This window comes from Dermochelys coriacea, chromosome 2 (assembly GCF_009764565.3).
Source record: "Dermochelys coriacea isolate rDerCor1 chromosome 2, rDerCor1.pri.v4, whole genome shotgun sequence".
NCBI classification, from domain to species: domain Eukaryota; kingdom Metazoa; phylum Chordata; order Testudines; family Dermochelyidae; genus Dermochelys; species Dermochelys coriacea.
Window position 1 is genome coordinate 62,133,041 of NC_050069.1, and position 24,888 is coordinate 62,157,928.

Sequence of the window (24,888 nt, forward strand, 5' to 3'; positions counted from 1 at the left end):
TTCATTTTCACCAAAGTATTGAGCTCCTTCACTGTTCGGTGCATTCATACAATCAGACAATGGCAGCTCCATAACGATTTCTGTTGTAGACCTCTTAAGCTGGTTCTTTTGTATTGTCTATTAAGCATCTGCTTCTAAGACCTGCTTAATACTTCATAGTTTCCCTTTTGCTGACATTTATGGTATTTTGCTTCTCAGGCTGGACACATTTTGCACGAATGTTGTGATGTTCTACCACATTTTCCATATGTTTCCGTTTTCTTTTTCCTGTCTGTCTTCTCTGAGTTTCCTCAGGTTTTCATTTCGTGTTTCTTCTTGAGCTTTTTAGGTTGAAATTTTTGCATTAGCACAAGCATTCCTCTGATCCCATTTATATTCTGTGGGAGATGCGCAGCCTTTCCAGTGAAACATCCTCTGTTTTATCAGTGTTTTTACATGCAGTCTTCTGATCAGTATGTTGTGTGCCTCATCTTCCATGGCATATGAGGACATTTACTTGGTACTTATCACTGTTACTGACAACCCTGATGCAACATGAAACTACTCCAAATGAGCTGTTCATTTTAGCCATGTCTTCTCAGCAAAATTAAGACTTTCTAGAGGGGTTAGTGGAAATACTGACTCCATTTCCCTCAAAAATGAACTTTTCTTTGCAAATTCCTTGTTTTAATCCTGTTTTTCTCCTGTTTCTGTGCCCTTAAGCTACCTTATTTTTCTCCCTCCGTTCCTGTGGCTTCCTTCCTCTTCCAATGGGAGCTGGGTCTTTTTGCTGTAGCTCTCTTGTGGCCTGCAGTGCAATTCCTCTGCAGAGTCTCCTCTTCATTGAGTTCATATTTTTCTGTCCTGTCTTTTTGTCTCTCTCCTCTTTGGGCTGGGGCTTTTCCTGCTCTCACAGCCCTACGAAGAGCCTCAGCTCTCTCCTCTTTCTATTCTACAGTGCAGCCCTGACAACACAGCTTGTTCTGAATGCTGCTCCAGTGCTTGGGGATGAGGAAAACAACCCCTCCCTGCTCTGAGTAACTTCACATACTCTTTCTTCCTTTCTCCTTGTTCCGACACTGTTTGTTGAAGTGCAGGCAGAAGCAAAGATCACAGAGGTATATAGTGTTGCATCAAGGGCAAGGGCTTTATTACTAATAGCGTGGAAGTGGTTGAATAATTAGCATTTATTCCCGGTGTAATGACTTCAGTATTAACTCTAGGTGCCTTCCAGCATATGAACTGGCTGCATTTGACCCAATGGCTTAAAAATAAGGGTATGACTAAAATGCAAGTGGAGGTGTGATTGCAACTCAGGTAGGTATCTTTAATCTTGCTAGCTCAGCTAAAACTAGCAGTGAAGAAGCCCACCCAGGTCCTCTGGGTTCGTAGTCATTTTGCTAGTTGGCACTAAAGCTGTGCTGCTGTAACTTCACTACTCGTTTTAGCCACGTTAGCTGGATTAGAGCTAATGAAGGTATGCCTACCCAAGCTGCAGTTGTGCCTTGGATTCACTTGACGTGTACCCTAAGACACTGTATCCTGTTAGTAAGCTTTGAACCAGCCAGCACTTTACCTCACACTATTTTTAATATTGGCAACTCAGTAAACCTATTTTTATGTATTGTATTTTATATCCCTCTCAGTGTGAGAAACATTGTGATTGCCTCCGATGTTATTTAATAGGATAGTCTTCATACATTGTACTGGAATCTGCCAGTGCTTGACAGGCTCTCTTTGTCTATGTTTGTATTTGGACCTGGGCGTGATATTCCCAGGTAGGCTAGACATGCTCTCGCTAGCTCTCATCAAGCGACTATGCTAAAAATAGTAGTGTAGCCAATGTAACATGGGCAGTTGCAAGCAGTGGCACAGGCTAGCCAATCTGTGCACAAGCTCGCCCAGACTCTGTGGACATAGATGTTGCCACTTGCTGGTGCCAACGCTACTGTGACTACAATACATTACTCTTTTTAGTATGCTAACTCAATGAAAGCTAGTGAGAGACTGTCTACTCAAATGGGAATCCCACCCCAACTCCAAGTGTAGATGGAATCGTTGTTTTCAAAAGTGATTAAAACAATCCTGAAATACTACTTGCCTTTCTTTGAGAAACTCTTTGCTGAGATAACTAAAAGAATTACTTGTCACTTTTGTGAAGAATCATGTGGGTAGCCAGGTAAAATTGTTGTCCTGGCATGCTTGCAAAGTCATTGGGTTATTAATTCTTCAATATCTCAATTGCTTTTGCAGAAATCATTGCCTATCTTTGCTCCTGTATTTATGCAATATGGTAACAGTAGAAAAATCCTGCAATGAGCCCCACCATGCATGTGCACACACTTTTGAGTATGTCACAGGCATCTGATTCTAGAGCCCTGGATAGAAGTCCTCTTTGTTACAAATCAGAAGAAATAATACAATCTGTACAATTTATAATTTTATTTTAGCTGAAGCCATACCCTCAGGTGTGCCAGAGCAGAGTTTGGCATAGCTGAGATTGATAGAGGCAAAATTGACCCTTCCTCTTATCCTGGTACTGGCCAGGAGCTGGGAACTGGCTCCTGGCAAAAATTAGAACAGTCTGACTTCTGCAGGCATTTAATAGCTCCCTAAGGCCATTATGCCAGTGAAAATTATTAGAGTGCAGCATACTCTGGGCCCACTCTTTCCCATTTCCTCTCACAGGTAGTGGTGGTGACTGAGTAGCATAACACCAACTATATTGGCTATAGCCACCTCTATTTCTGAGGAGATCCAGGCTACCTCTCTGTGACAACTTTCTCCCTGCTTTGTGTTGCCTGACGCCTTTTGTGACTGGGACTTCTGAGATCTGGGTTCAATTCCAAGCTCTTCCGTAGACTTCTTGTCCGTTCTTATCTTGTCAAGTCATTTAATCTCTCAGGACCTCAGTTCCCATTCTATTAAATAAGAAATGTTAGTGTCCCCTTCTCCCACCCTTTATCTGTCTTGTCTATTTTGGTAGTAATGCTCTCTGAAGACCTTATAATGTGCATGTACAACACCTGGCACAATAGGGCCCTGATCTCAGTTAGGAAATCCAGGCACTGCTGTAATACAAATAACTCACAAGGAGGTTCAGGCTTTATTCTTTAGTGTTTGCTAAGTGATTTGACATCTTAAGGTGGAAGTTAAGGAAGTACAAAGTATTACTATTACTGTCGCTTCTGCTATGTGTAAGTTATAAAGTTTACAAATAACACCAGAGGTTTTTTTTAAAAAGCTAAGAACTAAAGTAGTTATAGCTGGAAAAGCGTGAAGTAAACATTTTTAATTTTATTTTTTGCTTATAACTGAAACAAATTGTATTTCAAAAACAGTATTTAAATTATAGATTTCTGGAAGTATCTATTTACAGAGTATATTTTTGCCTCCATTTTTCGTGCCTTTTATCAATTTTATTTCTAACAATGCTAGACACAGGACAGCCATTGCATATGAATGTGTATGTTGTATGTAAGTGTTTCAAACTGCTGAGTGTGTGCTCTTTGTGTTTTCAAGGCTGTTGACTTGGCGACCGACAGGTGGAGAGACTGGCCCTGTATCTCCATCTGCTGTGAGAGAGAAACAGCTGGTATGTTTTGCAAAATGAGTTTAATATTTTTTTTTAAAGCTGTCACAGGTTTTCCTTGAATATACATTGTTGTATGGAACAAAATAAAATGTGCTTAGTTTAGACCCAAATTTTGGTGTGGTTTGGTTGGAAATGCTTTTCTAGATAATTTACTTTAAAAAAAGGCATTCAGTTGCCAAGAAGTAGGGATTTTTCAGTCTGTTTATGCAGTGCTCATACATTGTGTTGTGCAGAAGTAGATAAGCTATATTCCTGTACATATGCACATTTCTGATAACCCCCATATATAGTGATGGTAGGGCTCCTTGGACGATAACATTGTTTAGATTTGATTTAATTAAGAGTACATTTATCTTTCTAGCTAGGCTAGCACAATAAAATCCATAGTGTATAATCACAGAAAATCATTGTACTTCAGTGATTTTTGGGGGGGAGGGGGGGTTCACACAAATTTTGTTTCCTAATAAGAATATAAACTTTTATTTAAAAATAAATAAAGTTTGTAGCCCATCTAGTCTCAAAGCCTTGATGGTGTAAACTGAATGCTGTTGTTTCTTTGGATTTGAATACTTAAGTGACTAAGGGCCTGAGTCCCATTGATTTCAATGGAACAGCTCATGCTTTTCAAATTAAGCCCTTGGGTAAATCTTCATAGACCATAGGGAGCCTAAGGCCTGGTCTACACTGGGGGGGGAGGGGGATTGATTTAAGATACGCAACTTCAGCTACGAGAATAGCATAGCTGAAGTCGACATATGTTAGATCAACTTAGAATCACTTACTTCGCGTCCTCGCAGCGCGGGATCGACGGCCGCCACTCCCCTGTCAACTCCGCTTCCGCCTCTCGCCCTGGTGGAGTTCCAGAGTCAACGGCAGAGCGATCGGGGATCAATTATCATGTCTACACTAGATGCGATAAATCGATCCCCGATAGATCAATCACTACCCACCGATCCAATGGGTAGTGTAGACATGGCCTTAGTCTCTGCCTGGGTGAAAAGGTCCATCTATCTGGATGCCATTGCAGGATCAAGGCCCAGAACAGTAACTCTAAGATGTGAACTTCCTCCATTTCTCTTCATGGGGTCTAATTATGGCAAAACATAAATGTGAACTGTTTCATTTCTGGTAGTATTAGACCTCTCACCAATACTCTCATTCAGTGTTATTAGGTATACTTGCCACATTCTGACTGGCTGATGTGCATGAAGTGCTTTCTATATAAAATGGTAATGATGGCATTATTTTTGAACTTCCAGTCATTTGAAGTTATTAGAAATAAAGCTGAAAGTTGTACAGTATGTAAATAATTGAATATTGCACTGGATACTCCTTGATCATTTGAATAAATTAAAAAGCTGCTGTTGTCTTTTTAAAATTAAAGTAGCCTCACAGTGATGTTTTATAAAAAGCCCAGAGTCTCGGGCTTTGTCTTCATTGCAAAAAAAAAAGTGTGTGTTTATGTCAAATTAGCTATCTCAATGTAAAAAATGTACCTTTTTCAGTGAGGAGATAGCCTTAGATCCTGTGGTATGGTTTGCTGGGGTTTGTGGATTTTCATGATCAATCAGCAGTTAAGTTTACTCAACTTTTTAAAATAAAGCTGTTGCACAGTTTTCCTGTGAGGTAGGTAGGAAGTCTTATACCCACGTTTTCAGATGCATAATCTGAGAGACAGTAGTTGTTACGTGCAGTGAGAGAGGCATCAGCAAAAACTGGAAATGAAATCCAGAAGTCCTGACTCCCATTCATCCATAACCAATAAAGGAACTTTGCCTCCCTTTATTTTGTATCTGAATGGCCCTCTTGTCTTAGATTGTTCCTTAAAAGTTTTTTGCATGCAACAGTGCTGGGTATTATACACAATAGTATAAAATCAAAAGTGCATTCATATAAAATGAGGAGAGGAGTTGTCCACTGTTTGATGAAAACCCAATCCTGGTTACTATTATTGGTATGATGTAAGTGCTTATAAGTGTCGTATGCTTAGTTTGAAATCATCAGATTCTCAAATTGCATTTACTGGACAATAGACACTGGAAATATTTGGTTATTGCTTAAAGGAAGAATAATCACACATCTATATAATCTACTTCAGCAGTTAATGATAGAATGTTCTTATTTCTGTATTAAATTACATAATTTAATACTTCTACCTCTTCCCATTAGTACTTAAAAATGAAAGGCAGGGAGTAGTCTTAGAATCATAGAATCATAGAATATCAGGGTTGGAAGGGACCCCAGAAGGTCATCTAGTCCAACCCCCTGCTCAAAGCAGGACCAAGTCCCAGTTAAATCATCCTAGCCAGGGCTTTGTCAAGCCTGACCTTAAAAACCTCTAAGGAAGGAGATTCTACCACCTCCCTAGGTAACGCATTCCAGTGTTTCACCACCCTCTTAGTGAAAAAGTTTTTCCTAATATCCAATCTAAACCTGCCCCATTGCAACTTGAGACCATTACTCCTCGTTCTGTCATCTGCTACCATTGAGAACAGTCTAGAGCCATCCTCTTTGAAACCCCCTTTCAGGTAGTTGAAAGCAGCTATCAAATCCCCCCTCATTCTTCTCTTCTGCAGACTAAACAATCCCAGCTCCCTCAGCCTCTCCTCGTAAGTCATGTGCTCTAGACCCCTAATCATTTTTGTTGCCCTTCGCTGTACTCTTTCCAATTTATCCACATCCTTCTTGTAGTGTGGGGCCCAAAACTGGACACAGTACTCCAGATGAGGCCTCACCAGTGTCGAATAGAGGGGAACGATCACGTCCCTCGATCTGCTCGCTATGCCCCTACTTATACATCCCAAAATGCCATTGGCCTTCTTGGCAACAAGGGCACACTGCTGACTCATATCCAGCTTCTCGTCCACTGTCACCCCTAGGTCCTTTTCCGCAGAACTGCTGCCGAGCCATTCGGTCCCTAGTCTGTAGCGGTGCATTGGATTCTTCCATCCTAAGTGCAGGACCCTGCACTTATCCTTATTGAACCTCATTAGATTTCTTTTGGCCCAATCTTCCAATTTGTCTAGGTCCTTCTGTATCCTATCCCTCCCCTCCAGCGTATCTACCACTCCTCCCAGTTTAGTATCATCCGCAAATTTGCTGAGAGTGCAATCCACACCATCCTCCAGATCATTTATGAAGATATTGAACAAAACGGGCCCCAGGACCGACCCCTGGGGCACTCCACTTGACACCGGCTGCCAACTAGACATGGAGCCATTGATCACTACCCGTTGAGCCCGACAATCTAGCCAGCTTTCTACCCACCTTATAGTGCATTCATCCAGCCCATACTTCCTTAACTTGCTGACAAGAATGCTGTGGGAGACCGTGTCAAAAGCTTTGCTAAAGTCAAGAAACAATACATCCACTGCTTTCCCTTCATCCACAGAACCAGTAATCTCATCATAAAAGGCGATTAGATTAGTCAGGCATGACCTTCCCTTGGTGAATCCATGCTGACTGTTCCTGATCACTTTCCTCTCCTCTAAGTGCTTCAGGATTGATTCTTTGAGGACCTGCTCCATGATTTTTCCAGGGACTGAGGTGAGGCTGACCGGCCTGTAGTTCCCAGGATCCTCCTTCTTCCCTTTTTTAAAGATGGGCACTACATTAGCCTTTTTCCAGTCATCCGGGACTTCCCCCGTTCGCCACGAGTTTTCAAAGATAATGGCCAAGGGCTCTGCAATCACAGCCGCCAATTCCCTCAGCACTCTCGGATGCAATTCGTCCGGCCCCATGGACTTGTGCACGTCCAGCTTTTCTAAATAGTCCCTAACCACCTCTATCTCTACAGAGGGCTGGCCATCTCTTCCCCGTTTTGTGATGCCCAGCACAGCAGTCTGGGAGCTGACCTTGTTAGTGAAAACAGAGGCAAAAAAAGCATTGAGTACATTAGCTTTTTCCACATCCTCTGTCACTAGCTTGCCTCCCTCATTCAGTAAGGGGCCCACACTTTCCTTGGCTTTCTTCTTGTTGCCAACATACCTGAAGAAACCCTTCTTGTTACTCTTGACATCTCTTGCTAGCTGCAGCTCCAGGTGCGATTTGGCCCTCCTGATATCTTTCCTACATGCCCGAGCAATATTTTTATACTCTTCCCTGGTCATATGTCCAACCTTCCACTTCTTGTAAGCTTCTTTTTTATGTTTAAGATCCGCTAAGATTTCACCATTAAGCCAAGCTGGTCGCCTGCCATATTTACTATTCTTTTGACTCATCGGGATGGTTTGTCCCTGTAACCTCAACAGGGATTCCTTGAAATACAGCCAGCTCTCCTGGACTCCCTTCCCTTTCATGTTAGTCCCCCAGGGGATCCTGGCCATCTGTTCCCTGAGGGAGTCAAAGTCTGCTTTCCTGAAGTCCAGGGTCCGTATCCTGCTGCTTACCTTTCTTCCCTGCGTCAGGATCCTGAACTCAACCAACTCATGGTCACTGCCTCCCAGATTCCCATCCACTTTTGCTTCCCCCACTAATTCTACCCGGTTTGTGAGCAGCAGGTCAAGAAAAGCGCTCCCCCTAGTTGGCTCCCCTAGCACTTGCACCAGGAAATTGTCCCCTACGCTTTCCAAAAACTTCCTGGATTGTCTATGCACCGCTGTATTGCTCTCCCAGCAGATATCAGGAAAATTAAAGTCACCCATGAGAATCAGGGCATGCGATCTAGTAGCTTCCGTGAGTTGCCGGAAGAAAGCCTCATCCACCTCATCCCCCTGGTCCGGTGGTCTATAGCAGACTCCCACCATGACATCACTCTTGTTGCACACACTTCTAAACTTAATGGTGATCAACAAATAGTGAAAAAATAAAATAAAATTGTTCAATTTAGTATGCAGAATACTCAACCCAGCAAGAATAAGGAAGCTATTCATATAATGCAGTTGCTTTTCTCTTTCAGGTCATCCCAAGTCATGGATCTTGTCTTGTCAGCTCTTGTATTGTGACTCCCCCGTTTTTTCATATTCCTGATATATATATCACAGAAATCTACTGAAGCAGCTAGCTATCAAATACCAATAATAATAATATTAAATAGGGCATTTACCTAATACTTCCATCCGCCAAGCCAACATCTTGCTGCAGTAGACTTCTGTGTTGGGTATAAATCATAGATCAAGAGGTGATCATTCATGACTTCAGGGGACTTGAAGCAAATAAAGATTAAAGTTCAGTTATACTGCCCACTTACTCTTGCTATTTGAAGCATTCCAAGATCTGCCACTTACATCCCTATGCCTTATTTTCACCCATTTATATATTGGAGAATGATACGTCGCAGGGTGGGTCTAAGAATTTGTAAATAAAGCACTTGGAAGGAAGGTATAGAGCAACGCCAGTTTCAGAATTATACTACAGTTAATGTATTTTAGTTAGTCCATTGAAACTTGAATTAAGTTTTTACTTGACATGCTAGTATATGGTCCACTAAGGTATTTGAAAATGGTAAAAAAAATTATTACAAGTGCAAAGTATTCTCTTGATTTAATGTATTACATATTTTATCTTAATTATTTGATTATATTACTTTACTCTACATGAACATATTCGAGAAGTTATCAATCCTTGTCTTGATGAACCTTATTATTTGAATTGGTCTTCTCCCAATTCTAATATTAAAAACTGCTATAGTGCATATTTTTTAAAATAATCACAATAATGAAATAGAAAACTCCTCAAAAATTGTCATCAGTAAATTACAGTTACATTTTATTGAAAGTTGACCCATTGGTGAGCTTCTGTTCAGTTTATTTGATGTACCAACTATTGGGTTTATTTTATTTTCAGGATACAATATCACAGAAATCTGTAGATATTCATGATACTGTCCAGCCAAGATCTTCAGATAAACACCAGATTCAGCCAATTGTGGGGTCCACAGCAAGTGAAGAGATCAGCAAAATTAGACCTACAGCAAGTAAGTCTTTCTTTAAATAAAGAGAGGAATGCTTGATAGAGGATTTTGTATCTGTTAAAGTAAAGTTTCTCAACCTCGGGGGCGGGGGGTGTCCTCAGGATGGGTTTAGGAGGGTCGCAAGTAAAGGTACGAAAAAACGTTTCTGTGCCAGATCAAAGTATATTTTTACACAGAAACAAACTATAAGTTCACTTTTATAAATTAAGAGTCCTTCAATGAGCCACTTGTTCTTGTTTTGTACCCGCTAACTTTTTTATGTTGGGTTAAATTGAAGAAACCATTGATGAGAATCCCAATGCACATAAGTATGTTGTTGCATATGGGATTAAAACTTTCTAAACTTCACTTACAAGTTCGGGATTCTCATGCTTCTAAGCCATTCAAAACATGCAAACATCTTCTGAAAGAAATGAACACTGAAGCTTTTTGTCAGATGAAAACTTGATCAGTTTATCTTGCAGACTTCCTGCAAGTTCAGCAGAGTCGACTTCTCTTTTGTTGAACAGATTAATTATCCACTTCTTGCCAAGTTCGTCGTTGTCAGGTGGGAAATAATCCTGGAGCTGCTTTTTAAGTTCAAGTATATGTTCGATTGTAATGTTTTAAATTGTTTCATGTCCACACTCTGGTCGTCGGCAATTGATTTAATGAATTTGCAACTCAGAGGAAATGACTCAAAGTTTCCACTCTGAAGCCGAGCAGGCTAGGCTCCAAGTTTCTTTCCAAAGGCTCTCGCTTTTGTCTCCAACACAATTATGTTTTTGTGCTGTTAAAAACTCATGTTTAACTCATTGAGATCATTGAAGATGTCTGATTAAGCCAATTGAAGAAGCCTTAAAGGATCCCTGAACGATTTAGCAAAAGGAGACCCTTGATCCTATGGTATCATAAGTACTTCAGCTAGCAATTCAGAAAGCCTGCTTACTGCTTTTCCCCCTGAGAGCCACCTCACTTCAGTGTGCAAGAGAAGACTTTTTTATGAAGTGCACCCATTTCATCACAAACAGGCAAGCTGATAGAAATCGGCTTTTTATGAAAAGCACCTCTTTTACAGACTCATCAAGCATCTAATGCAACTCAGAAGGCATTCCTTTTGCAGCAAGTGCTTGCCGATGTAAGAAGCAATGGGTCTAAATTGTATGCACCATAATTGTTTTTACTATTGCAACAAGCCCGCTGTTCTTGCTAGTCATTGTTTTGGTACCATAACTGCATATAACAATACATTTTTTTCCAATCGATTTAAAAATAATTTGGTAGCTTCAGCAAAAATGTTAAATAGACATTTACCAGTCATGTGAGTAGGCAGCACTTTACAGAAGAGCATGTTTTTCTCAACAGTATCATCTGAATTGTATCGAAGGAAAGCTAATAACTGTGCTGATCCTGGAACATCTGTTGATTCATGAAACTGAACAGCTAGGAATTCAGTCCATTTTAACTTTTCTTTCAACTGCTCATGAATGTCATCAGCCATTTCATTAATATACCTCAAAACTGTATCATTCCTTAAAGGAATAGCTTTGTTTATTTGCCTCTCCGTGGCTGAGCATGCTTGTAACCATGTCTAAAGCCACAGGAAGTATGAGATTCTCAGGTTTTGTATGTACCTTACATGTTTGGGCAATACAAATTAACATGAGAGATGAAGCTTCAGGAGCATTCTTACTGACCATTCCTTGTATTTGGCATCAGTGTTTGCTGGCTATTCAAACTGTTCCGTTTTCTCTTTAAAGAACTCAAGAGGCTTGTTCTTTAACTGTAGATGTTTACTCTCCAAATGCCGAATTAATTTCAAAGGTTTCCTGCTTTCAGCACTTAGCACTTCACTGCACATAACACAATGAAGTTTATTTTCGATTGCTGTAAAACTGTACATTAAATAGCTGCAATCGTATTTTCTTCACTTTACCTTCTTCACTCATTCAGTCTGCGAAGTACTTGCTTGAGCTCTCTTTAAACATTTATCCATTGCACAAGACCACCTCACTAAAAAGTGCACATACACGTGTGCTAGCTGCGAAAAACAACAACAGATTACTCTATATATTTTCATAGGTCTGAAATATTTATTAACGCTGGTGGACTGGTATTACCTTAAATATCATTAAGTAAATTAAGAATAAGGGGATCACAGTTTTTTTGAAGTTTTAGCGTGGGAGGGGGGTCACAGTTTCTTTTAAGTCCAAAGGGGGTTTCCAGCACAAAAAGATTGAGATATGCTGTGTTGAAGATATTATTTAATGGATATATGATTTTTAGTTCTCTGTGATGAGGGCAAGAATTAAACATTTTATAAGGAGAAAAACACCTTGAATGAAATGTTGGCCCCATGGAAGTCAATGGCAAAACTCCTATTGGCTTCCATGGGGCCAGGATTTCATCCTGTATTTAAAAATCTTGCTTTAGGTTGCTAGTAAATTTGTAACTTAAAGCAAGATTTCTTAAACACATTATTTGACACCTTATAAAATTATTATAAATTAGTAACTTAGTCTTTCTTTCCTTGAATTTAATTTTTTTTGTGGGGGAGGTAACATTATAACCTAACACTAGCTGAGAACAAAAAAATGTCTTTCCTACCCATAGGATTAGGAGAACTAACAAATATTACAAAGCATGCCTCTAGAACCTTATTTGCAAATTTATGTGTAGTTACTTGAAGTACTAGTGGATAATTGCCCCATTTAACTTGCAAGTATTTTCCAGTATAGAGAAGGCAAATATAAAAATGTACCCTTTCAAACAAGTGTGAAGATATAAGTGACAATCATTTTTCCTGTTGAGTTCTTGCTATTCTGCCATACTGCCAAGAAGAGTCCCAACTGAACTAAAACCCTTCAACAATTTTAGAGGTTTGAAAAGATGGGGGGGAAAAATCCCTTCCCCATTATAAAAATATATTGACAGACTATTTTTTGTGTGGTGATAATTCAGTGGATGAATTTTTACGTTTCAGGCTTGGTTTCTAAATGTCCATGCAATTACATTCTTTTAAATGTAGGTCTGTCCTGAAAGTCTTCACTAAAATAAATTACTTACAGATTTAAATTGTACTGTACTTTTTTTGCTTGAATAACTGTTAAAGTTGCTAGAATAAGTAATTTTGGTGATTTTTTTTTAAAGAATTTCCAGAACAGAAGTTGTTTGCTGCTCTGTTAATCAAATGTGTTGTACAACTGGAGCTTATTCAGACTATCGACAACATTGTGTTCTTCCCAGCAACCAGCAAAAAAGAAGATGCAGAGAATCTAGCAGCAGCACAAGTAAGTTTGAGTGGTTGGTGTTAGTCTTTTGGGAAGATTTTCATTGGTAGATTAAGTTCCATAAGCTCTTGTGACTTCGGTCAACTAACAGTTTCTTAGAATAGTTACATAATTTCCAACAAAGCAATCTAAGTGTCTGTCAAACCTTACATTAATTCAGCCTTCCCACACAGAGGCAGACTACTTTGTGGAGGCTTAAATTTAGATATTACTAGTGTGTGATGAAATTTCCTTACCTGGTATGTGTTGCTACTTGTTTGTTTTTTCTATCCAGATCTAAGTTAAAGTATGTATATGGCTAGAAATAAGGTAAGGGGCATATTCATAGAGTCTGTCTTTAAAAGAGAAATTATAGAATAATAAAATTTCAACCGCCTTTTACCCTTGAGTTAGCATAATCGGTTGTTAATGACTGATATCGCAAAGCTTGACTGCCATGACCAACAATCAATAGTCAGTATGGTTCTGAGTCTGACTGTTCTAAGTCTGTTTTTTAAAGAGAGATGCAGTAGACTTCGATGTTCATGTGGACACACAAGATCAAGGAATGTATCGTTTTCTAACATCGCAACAGCTTTTCAAACTGCTGGACTGTTTGCTGGAATCTCACAGATTTGCTAAAGCTTTTAATTCAAACAATGAACAAAGAACTGCTCTCTGGAAAGCAGGTGGGTCACCTCCATTTCGAAAAATAGTTGAGAAAACGTTACTGTGTCTTGAACTGAATCAGTTGGGTGTTTTGAGCCGATTGCCTTACTATATCACCGTAGGGAGCACCAGCATGGTCCATTAGCCTTAACTATAGGTATATTAGTCATAGAGCTCAATGGAGATTCTTTTCCGGTTGGTTACTTAAATACCTGGCATTTCTTTTCCTTTAAAAGAAATTTTCCTTTCAGAAAAGGAAAGAGATAAAATAAAAATGTGTGATAGTTTAGTTTTGGTTTATAACATTAAACCAAACTCGGTGAGGATGTACTTAGCTGTCCTAAAGTAAATGCATAGCTTAGTGGTAGGTTACACTTAAGACATATATCCTTTTTGGTAGGGAATTTAAGTACAGAGTTCAGTCCTTAGGTCGTACAGCTAAAATTAATTCATTAACTGAAAGTATTTGAGAGAGTTAGCAACATAGGCACTGACTCCATGGGTGTTCTGGGGTTGGAGCACCCATGGGGAAAAAATGGTGGGTGCTGAGCACCCACCGGCAGCCCCCCTATCAGCTCCCTCCTACTCCCCAGTGCCTCCCACCTGCCAGTGGGCCCTGCAAATCAACACCTCCCTCTCCCTCCCCATGCCTCCTGACTGCCGCAAACAGCTGTTTCGCGGCAGGCAGGAGGCTGGGAGGGAGTGGGGGAGGAGCGAGGATGTGGCATGCTCAGGGAAGGGGGCAGAACTGGGCAGGATCAGCCGGGGTGTCGAGCACCCCCTGGCACTTAGGAAACTTGGTGCCTGTGGTTAGCAATGTCTAGTGCAGTGGTGGGCAACCTACAGCCCATCAGGGTAATCTGATTGCGGGCTGCGAGACATTTTGCTGATTGTTGACCATCCGCAGGCATGGCCTCCCGCAGCTCCCCGTGGCCGCAGTTTGCTGTTCTCAGCCAATGGGAGCTCCGGGAAGCGGTGGGCCACAGGGATGTACTGGCTGCAACTTCCTGCAGCTCCATTGGCTGGAAACGTAAATCGCGGCCACTGGGAGCTGTTCGGGGCTGTGCCTGTGGATGGCCAACGTCAGCAAAATGTCTCACAGCCCGCAATCAGATTACCCTGATGGGCTGCATGCTGGCCGCAGGTTGCCCACCACTGGTCTAGTGTCTTAAACCTGAAACTTAAGAGTTAAAAGCTTCTGGGTTCTATGCCTGTTTTTTTTCAATAACTTCTTGCTTGGTCTTCATCAATTTAACTTTCTTGTGATTAAATTTCCTGTGCAATAAAAGGGGCTGATAATACCTTACAGTGATTTGAAGGATAGATTAATGTTTGTAAAACACTTTGAAGAGTCGGTGCTGGGTAGTTTGGTGGCTTCTGATATACAGGAGGTCAGACTAGGTGATCCAGTGGTCCTTTCTGGCCTTAAACTCTGATTCTAAATGTTAATTTTTTTGGTTTGGATTTTTAAAGGAGCCTAAAGGAGTTAGGCACCCAACTCCCATAGGCTTCTTTGAAAAATCCCAGCCTTTGTTTTTTTATATATATAATATATATATAAAAAAATACTTAAGTGCTTGAAATAAATGCCATTATCAAAGACTTAAGTGCTTGAAATAAATGCCATTATCGAAGACTTTGTTGATGGAAAGTAGAAATTTCCTGGAGTATTAAGTATTCATATATTCCTTGGGACCCAATCCAGGTATATTAATACTTTCAGCAATAGTGCACCCACCGTACTGTGAATGCATAATTAGTTATTTGGTATCTGTTACCAGCATGCACTCACGTAGCCATCTCAGTTGGATCCTGTGTATGGTGTGAATGTATAAGAATATGCATTTATATAGAATAGATCTTTAATAGCAGTTGAGTTGTATCGAACCTTATGAGAGCAGTTAATATGCACACATGGTAATACCTTGCCAAACCTTGGTGTTTTCGCAAATTATTTTTTATTTAAAATTTAGTATTTTAAACTATCACTGTGTGATTGAGACAGTGTAGTCCAGTGACTAGGGCACTAGATGGGAACATGAGTTCTATTCCTGGATCTACCATTAACCTCCTGTATGACCTTAGGCAAGTCATTCCACTTTTCTCTGCCTCTGTTTCCTATTTGTCTTTTCTGATTAGTGTTGGGGTTCCCATGAGACCTCTTATATTCAGCTCCCCAAAGGTTTGGTTTGATGCCAGTCTCATCACTCAGGTTCCTTTATTTGTTCCACAGCAAAGCAATGTTGAGTTGATCAGAGTTAAGTGTAGGAAGGGGCTTATTGCAGGGAGTTGGGGTGCAGGGTGCAGCAGGGGGCTCAGGGCAGGGGGTTGGGGTGCAGGAGGCGTGAGGGGTGCAGGCTCCAGCCCAGCACCGCTTACCTAGAGCGACTCGGGGTGGTAGCAGCATGCACTGGAGCCAGGGCAGGCTCCCTCCTTGCCTGTCCTGGCCCCAACCCTGTGCCATTCTGCTCTACTCTGGGAAGAAGCCAGAACTACGTCCCTGTTGCTGCTGGGGGAGGCGGAGCACAGGGCTCCGTGCACTGCTTTTGCCACTCCTCCAGGTAGCTCCCCCGAAGTTCCCATTGGCTGTGGTTCCCCGTTCCTGGCAGTGGGAGCTGCCGGGCGGGGGGGTGCTTGGAAGAAATGCACAGAGCCCTCTGTGCCCCTCCCCACCGAGCAGCTCGAGGCTCGTGGTGCTGGGGGGGCAATCTCAGCCCACAGGCTGTAGTTTGCCCACCCCGGCCTGGAGGTAGGCAAGGGGGGGTGGGGAGCTTGGCAGAGTGCAGGAAATAGCCCCGCGGGCCGTGGGTTTGAGATCCCTTGTCTAGGGCATATCACTCATCCAAAGTTGCACAGCAAAATTCTTCCTTAATATACATTTACACATGACATTGCATTTAGTATACTGTGCATCACACATTTTGGGATTGGCTTGATCACTTTGTAAGAACAAATCCCTGTACAGCGTGCACTGTCCATGCACAACTTATTCTTTACCTCATCTTACATTCCTGGCTTCTTTTATCCATTGTTATCTTGTCTGTTGTAAATGGTTCTCTGGGCATCCCCATGATGTTGCTAGTACAGACATTCTGTTTTCAGCCAGCTAATCCATTTACCTCCCTAATCTTGTCTCCCAAGAAACGAAGCCTCACCCATGTCCAATTACTCATGTCAAGCTAGGCCTACAGTTAGGATTCCCAACTAGTTAAAATCTCTTGGAAGGATTTTAGCCTCAGGTATCTTTAGCTGTGTGCCCTTAATATTTGGTAAAGGTAGGCTCTTATTTTCCAGTTCTGCTGGAGATGTTTTCCAGGATGTTTTTCTAGTTATACTTCTAAAAAGTCACTAGATTTCAGAGAGACAGACTTAGAGCATCTTCACCGGAAGCCCTACAGCGGTGCCACTGTAAGTGCTGTAGTATAGATGTAGCCTCAGTATCTTTCCCAGACTGGAAGAAAAGCTCTCTGTAAGCTTAAAGGCTTGTCTCTCTCACAAACAGAAGTTGGTCCATTAAAAGATATTACCTCACCCTTCTTGTCTCTCATATATATCCAGATATTTTCAGCCAAACATTGTTCCTTATTCCATATTATATTCAGTGCTTTTAATTATAAAAATGGAATCCGTAAAAAATTTCAGCCTTGTCATTTTTGTTCCCAGCATGCAGTGATGTCACTTTTTGTTGCCTGATAGACTTTGATCGTTGTTGTTGTTAATTATTAATTATTGTTGTAGTGCCTGGCAGCCTCTGTCATAGACCAGGATCTCAGTATGCTAGGCTCTATTCAAACACTGAACAAAAAGATAGTCCTTCTTCTCAGAGTTTACAGTCTGAGTATAAGGCAAGAGTCGGGATGTATACAGCCAGAGTGATGGGTGTACATGAAAACAATGAGATAGTACTGGTCAGCATGATACACACTGGTTCTTGGCACTCCAGCAGCCAAAGTGTTGTTTTTTTGTAGGGGTCACATCAAAGGAGTTTGAAGGAGGAGAATGAGTTAGTTTTGCAGTTTCTGGGGAGCTCTTCCCAACTGTGAGGGTCATCATGAGAGAAAGCGTGAAGATCTTTGTTTGAAAATTTAATGAATGGGCCATTGAGGCTGGCATCATGGGCTGATCAGAGAAGGATGATGACCTTTCAGGACTGAATAGGATATGATCGGTAGGGAGGGAATAGGTCATTACAGGCCTTGAAGGAGAAGACCAGGAGTTTGTTGCAATTGAGAAGGGGGAAGCCATTGGAGGGCTGCAAATTGAGGAGTAACATGGTCAAGACTGTTGGGTGAGAAAGGTACATACTTGGGTTTATTAACTCCGGTTTATTAATTTGGACCAAAAGCATTCCTTGGGATTACCATTACTGTTAAAATAAGAAACAATAGACATACAGAAAAAGGCTTGGACAGTTATCTTCTCCCAGGGCATAGGCAGTTCATGATGGATTTCTCCTACAATGCTGCAACTGCCCTTACAATCTTTCACATATTTATACACATCCAAATTAAATATTCATTATTTTGACTTTCTCCAATCACCAGTATCATGAATATTAAGTAACTTATACAATATGCATGCATGACCTTTATACTTTTGCTGTCTAAGCTAATTTCATGTTCTCTTTTGTTGTTGGTTTATTGCCACTGATTATGTATATTTGTGAAAGTTTGGCCAGGTCATTTTGATCTGTTTCTTTGCATAGGGTTTTGGGGTACTTTCCAGTCCTCTTCCTCCTTGCCTTTTCCATCAGTTGCTTTTGACAGCACATTTTATAGATATGTTAAGTACATTCTGTTTTAAAAACATCACCTGTATAGCAACTTATAAACACACCACCACTCAGGCCAAACAACGGCTAGGCCAAAAGTCAGCCTGCAGGCATATGTCCAAACTTATGCATTAGAAATGACCCATAAAATAATTTTCAATAAAGCGATGGGCTAGGAAAATGATCTTTGCAGCAGTATTCTGAATGGATAGGTACAGAGCAAGATTGCATTTGTCAGGGCCAGAAAAAAGGATGATGCTGTAATCAAGATGCAAGCTGATGAGAGACTGGACAAAAAGTGTTAGCTGAGTGAATGGATAAGAGAGGCTGTTTCTTAAGAGATGTTATGTAGAAAGTATTGGCAAGATTTAGACATAGCCAGGATGTGTGATGTGTTAGTCACTCATAACCAGCCTGAGTGACTGACTGGCAGGATAGTGGTGTTGTCTACAGTGATGAAGAAAGGAAGTAGCAGGGATGACTTGGATTGGAGGGGAGGAGATTAAGAACTCTGTTTTAGCCACGTTGAGCTTGTGTTGATGGTTAGACATTCACAAGATGTCAGAGAGAGAGGCTGAGATTTTAGTTTGGACAGGAGACCGGTTTGGAGTGGAGAGGTAGTACCAACATCCCTGTGAAGTACATTTTGCAGATGAGGAAACGGAGGCATAAAGACTGGGTCTGTCAAGGACCAATAGTCTGTATGAACGCTGAGGACGTTGGAGTTTGTGGCTCTGCGTCCTATGTTCAGACCTCCAGGCCCCACCTTTTTATCATAGTCACAGACTTCAAACACATCCAGGATCATGCAGGAAAATGATGCCAGGCAAATGATTATGGTAGTACACAGAAACCCCAAACAATAGTACTGCCCTATGTCTGCTGCAAGATCTAAATAAATGGGTAATTTGTAGTGGCCACTTACTGGCAAACGAGCATTTTAAAAAGATAAAAGTACAAAGGGAAACTTCAAGATGAAAGTAACAAATTTAATGTATTCCTTGCATTTCTCCAGGTTTTAAAGGCAAATCAAAGCCCAATCTTTTGAAACAGGAGACTAGTAGCCTGGCCTGTGGGTTGCGCATCCTTTTCCGCATGTACATGGATGAAAGCCGCACCAGTGCATGGGATGAAGTCCAGCAAAGACTACTCTAGTAAGATCATTGTAATAGCTGTAACATTAAAATACATATTTTTAAGCACAGAGCACATTAATGTGCTCTATCTGACTTGCTATATGTACAGTTGCTAACGTTTATACAGTGTTGAAAAGGAAATGAAACTTTACAATGAAAGTTACAGCTGAAATGCCTGATATGGTGTAGAAGAGTGCACTTCTTCTGATCTTCTCCGCTCTGTCCCTGCCCTATCCATAAAACCTTGCAAAAGTGGCAGAACGTAGGATGGTGTCAGCCTTAACCCTGGTTTGTGTTCCATGCGGGGGTGGGGATTTCCTTTGCTCCTAAAGTTTTTGCTGCTGCTGTTCGTTAAAGGGGAGCAGGAGGTCAATTTTCACATGAATCTGAGAATAGACACCATTTTTCTTTGAAAATTCACTACATACTCTCACTTGTAGGAAATGGCCCAGGTGCCACTGAGCTTCCGGAACCTACTGACACACACTGCCTCTTGGGGGCATTGGTTATTAATTATTCTGAACTCTCATATTTGTTGGAAGAAAATGTTTAGTCTACAAAACCCTTTGAAGTGATTGAACAATACTGGACTTAAATACAGTGGTGATAGCACTGAGATTTACAGACTATCCAGTGACTCTGAAAGACTAATAAATCTGTGTGAGGTCAGTTATCACATCCAGAAATTATATGAAATATAGAAGTACTTTAAGTATCTTTCTGCTTCCATCATTTTCTAACGCCTCTGAGAGCCTGCTACTACCGTTTTGTGTAGTATATTGGAAGAAAATATGATCGGCCTGAGCATGATAGCACTGGCTGGGGCAGGCACCACGCTTTGCCAGTCCAGCTCAATCCTGATAGGCAGCGACCCTGATATTAATCCTAGGACTGTTTAAAAGTACCAGTTGTGCAAAACTACAACAGGGATGGGGTTTGAGATTCTCTCCCCTTCTTACATTTCTAGGGCACTTCTCATTTATTTTGGCAATGAGGCTTACGCTCCCTTTCCCAAAATGGTTCTATTCTTCCCAAGGGCTCGTTCAGTATTTATTATGGTTACAATAGTATTTGCAAACACTTTACCGTCTGTAACTTTATGTTCTCTGTAGTGTCTGCAGTGAAGCTCTAAGTTACTTCCTTACTCTTGCATCAGAAAGTCATCGGGAAGCCTGGACTAATCTGCTACTCTTATTCTTGACTAAGGTCCTCAAGATAAGTGATGAAAGGGTAAGTATTTGCATAAAAGCTATTTTAAAATAGTACTGCAAATAAGAACTGGTTCCAAGTTTTATTATCTGAACACTGATGTGCTCAAAAAACTTTGAAAACATGAAGCCAAAAAAGTACTAAGATATTATATGGCTTTGTAGTTAGTTATAGACCTTTAAACGTTTGTGCTGTTTTACGGACAATTGAGAAAATGTCCTGCCCTAAGGAACTTGCTGTCTAATTTGAGACAGTACATGAGGGATGATGACAGACACTAGAGAGGAGGAGGAGCAGGGATGACAAGCATACTGTAATAAAAAAAACATGAAGACATGATACGTCTGCCTTGAGGGCTGTCTTTAAAAGTTGCTTCCCACACAAAGCTACTATGAGGGAAGGAGTAGTGGTTAATATGTTCTTTTCCTAATTCTTCCCATAACACCCAGTTCCTGTATACTCCTATGCTATGTGTAATAATGAATTTTGTAATGAATCTTGTGGACAAATTAGAATGTTTCAGCAATTGTACAGCAAGTAATTATTGTACTTTCATCTGAGACCTCCTCCGCGGCTCCCACACCCCACTAAACTTTCTTGGGCTTAGTAAAATTTGATGCCATGCTGCAAATGTAAGCTGACACGGTGCACAAGTCTTAAGTGGAAAAGGAAAAACCCCTTCTTTCTCAGAATGAGCAATAGTTTAAAAAAAATGTGTAGATACAGTATATAGCCACTGCAGGATGCCTATAAAATTGTTTGTCCGTGAGCTCCGTTAACATTTGTCATCATTTTGTGTCTGTGTCTGTCTCACCTTGATGCATAGTATTTGAAATCCTTCACTCTAAAGCACAGGCTTGTGGAGGTGTGGGGGAAGATTGATGTATAAAAGAATAATTTTGTTTTTTCCCCCCCTCAGTTCAAAGCTCATGCCTCATTCTACTACCCTCTCTTGTGTGAAATTATGCAGTTTGACCTAATTCCTGAACTTCGAGCTGTTCTGCGAAGGTTTTTCCTGCGGATTGGTGTAGTTTTTCAGATATCCCAACCACCAGAGCAGGAGCCTGGAACAAACAAGCAGTAGCAAGCTGAATATCGTTCTGTTACGAGATTACATCCCTCAGCTATTTAAAAGGACCAGGTAGCTGAGGCTTTCTGTCTGGATAGCCATAAAACGGTTTATTTGTATGGCAACGTGTATCTAAGGGTTAATGGTACAGATACTTACAACTGTAATTCAGGCTCACAACACTCCAGTCCCTTTCAGTTTTCTGATGGATTATCTCTATTGGTTCTCTTTACTGGCTCATGTTGAGCATAGAGCCAGTTTTTAGCACAGTCCTGTTGTCAGCATGGGCTACGATATCCTTTACTGTCCTAGACAGCAGTATAGCAACAGATGTTTATGGCGGGTGTGAAATTAAAATGTACCCAAAGCATTATATATGTAAAGGTTTGAACTTCTGCCAGAAGTACAACTCAGGAGAGCTGTATTTTGAAGGATAAAATGTTTATAGTGAAAAAAGAATGGAAAATTATTGTTCATGGTAAAAGGTATTTAGCAACTGTCTGATATTCTTACTCTTAAAATTTTTTGCACACTCAGGCAGTCTGAGATATTGGTAATCATCCTTCTGTGAAAAATGTACAGAGATGCAGGTCTGTAATATAAATTATTAAACACTATACAGTTCTTCCTGCATTGTTTTGTTTCTGTATTTTCTTATTGATTTGCTAAAAACCCATAACATTTTATGGTTTACCAGATGCACTAGAAGTTTGGGTTTATTTTTTGAGTTATGAGTTTTGTTTTGGTGTAGCTCAAAAGTTAATGTTGCTGAATTTTGTCAAGAACAGAGGAAGAAAATCTCACGACTGACATAACTACCTGTAATATACTTGTTTTAGGGCTTTTAAATATAAAGAGCCATTGAAATATGATGATCCTTCAAGGACTGGAACTTGAATCACTGCAAACAGTCTAGGTTGTGTCTGCTGTCATCTTTTCTTTTGTTTGTTTGATGTAGATTTCACTCTATGTACAGAATTTAATGTTGAATATATTAAAGTAACAAATCTGGCATGGTTTGGGGATGGTTAAATTTATTGGAAATGTATTCATACTGTGAATTGTGCCCTGATGGTTAAAGACAAGCATTCTGTATTACAGTGGATGTAGAAAATTTTTTCAGATGGACAAAATAAAATGTATATGGTACAGATATGTAAAGTTTTCTATGTAAAAATTCTGTACAACTTTCTGTACAATATTGGTTCTCATCTGGCATATTCGAATCAGGTTATAGGTCAATAAAGTTTTTGAATTCTTTCATTAGTGCAATCAAACCAGTGTAATCTGCACCTGCTTGTTTCACTGTTTCCTTGACCTTCCATGCTCTTCATTCTGTTTTTAACAAATGAAGCTAAATATACTGAACTAATATGCTCACTCGGAGTGGGAGCGGGGATGCAGCCAGGAGCATAGCTTCAGACTTTGGGGGGTTTTAATGGCTTGCTTCCCTCTGGCATAAGGCTGGGTTTTTTTTCCTGTGGGAATGAGTTAGAGTAAAAGGAGGCACTCAAAATGAACAAGGGCACGTGTTTGATGTGTATACATAATGTGTATTTCTCTTCATTCAACTATCTGTCTTGCCTCTGAGGATATATCCATAGTACAGTATGTACCTGTGTTCTGACTCGTGTGCAAGCAGACAAGTACTAGCTAAGCTCTCCTCCCAGCATCCATGACCCATACCTAATTGTACATGTATCCATACTGGTGAAACAGTTACACAGAGTAGGCTCTAGGTTTTGGGGTATATCCCAGATTATCTCATTAACTGAAGCTGCTCTAGGCCCTGGTTTATTATGGAAGTGGTTTTAGCCACTAACACATCTAACAAAGGAACTTTCTGCTCTACATGCTTCTCAGCTGTTCATCCTATCTGGAGCCAAGTCATGGATAAGCTGTTGCTGCTTGTGCAGCAGGATTGATGTTCTGCAAGATGGTGGATGACATTTCAGGGGCGGGACTCAGAGTCTCCTCAATTGCTGCAGCTTATGTGGATTCTCCCCATGGAGAGCAACACTTCTGGTGCAGGACAACTCGCTCATACACTGTGATGGAATGACCAGCAGTGAGGCCAGGAGCTCCACAGGAGGAAATAGACTTTCATGGAGCAGTGTGAGGAGCTTGCCCTGCCTGTGAAATGAAGGAGGCAGTGCTGTTCCAGAAGCTATTGCCATCTAAAAACTCCCCACACCAGCCTTACATGGCACTACTAGGGTGGGGTCCAAGAGAAAGGAGGGATGCCTCATGTGCCTGCATACTTGCTTCACAGGGTGAGGGGAATGAGGTGATGAATGTGTATATAGCAGTCCACATATTGATTTGGTTACCACTGCTATTGGTTTTATACGATTACAAGAATGTGACACTTTTAATCTTTGGGAATGAATGAAGAGTCAGACAGGTGCTAAGCACTTACCCACAAAGGTACTGTACAGTCAAATTAACATAACCACTGGAGCTATAGCAGGTGTCTGTCCATCAATAACTGCATAAAAGTGTGCAAAAGGTAAATAACTGAAGGCCAAGCTCCAGTCACACTGGTTGTTGTGGGGGGGAGGGGTGTAGTGCACAGGATACATCTATCCCTTCTAGTTCATGGACTTGGTCCCAGCCCACCTAGCACCTGAACTTTCCAGTAGCTACATGGGTGATGGTACTGAAGGCTGCAGCCTAGGGGTGATCTGGGCCTGAGGCAGAATCCTCTGATCAGTTTGAGGAAAACCACTATCATTATTGTCCTTCACTTTTGGCCACTCCAGGTCATCTATGACCCTCTTCCTTTTCCCATGCTGGTTGAGGATCCTGTGTGATTGTGCTGGTTAATTTTTTTGGCCAGGCACTTCCACAATTTTTCATTGGGTAAGGGGGTAAAAATGGAAAGATTTGTACAGCACCTAGCACAATAGGTTTCTGGTCTATGACTGTGGCTCCTAGACACTGATAACTCCCCTCCCCCTTTTGCATTCTGTAACCAGGCAGAGCCACAGTTTGATACTGTTTGCCATCTGTATACACTGCCTATTCACAAGCTCCTTCTTGCAACATAGCCTCACCAAAGATACCGTTATGGTAAGAATTTCAGATTTAATTAATTTTTAAAATTTTGCCCTACGCCCCAATCAGATCAGGGGCTTCATACTGGTGTCAACATTAATTCAGGCTGGAGAAGGCTGGGGGATATTACTGGTCTGGAAATCACAGGCTGCAAGTACTAAATTTTCAAGGCTACTGTTAGAATCCCATCTATGCAAAGGAGCTTTTCATCAAGTGAGAACTAAACACAGTCTTAAGGAATGAA

The 24,888-nt window shown here is 40.9% G+C and overlaps 1 protein-coding gene across 2 annotated transcripts in view; it reads left to right on the forward strand.

Annotated features, from left to right (window-relative positions):
* Window positions 1–22,864, forward strand: part of ARFGEF1 (ADP ribosylation factor guanine nucleotide exchange factor 1) — a 186,154-nt gene extending 163,290 nt beyond the window's left edge. For both annotated transcript variants that reach the window (XM_038389506.2, XM_043507750.1), the window contains exons 33-39: window positions 3,502–3,574; window positions 9,359–9,488; window positions 12,615–12,754; window positions 13,254–13,422; window positions 19,189–19,327; window positions 20,422–20,539; window positions 21,438–22,864. In XM_038389506.2, the coding sequence (XP_038245434.1) occupies window positions 3,502–3,574; window positions 9,359–9,488; window positions 12,615–12,754; window positions 13,254–13,422; window positions 19,189–19,327; window positions 20,422–20,539; window positions 21,438–21,602 (934 nt within the window). In that variant the 3' untranslated portion in view covers window positions 21,603–22,864. The remainder of the gene's footprint in view (window positions 1–3,501; window positions 3,575–9,358; window positions 9,489–12,614; window positions 12,755–13,253; window positions 13,423–19,188; window positions 19,328–20,421; window positions 20,540–21,437) is intronic.
* Window positions 22,865–24,888: the final 2,024 nt, after the last annotated feature.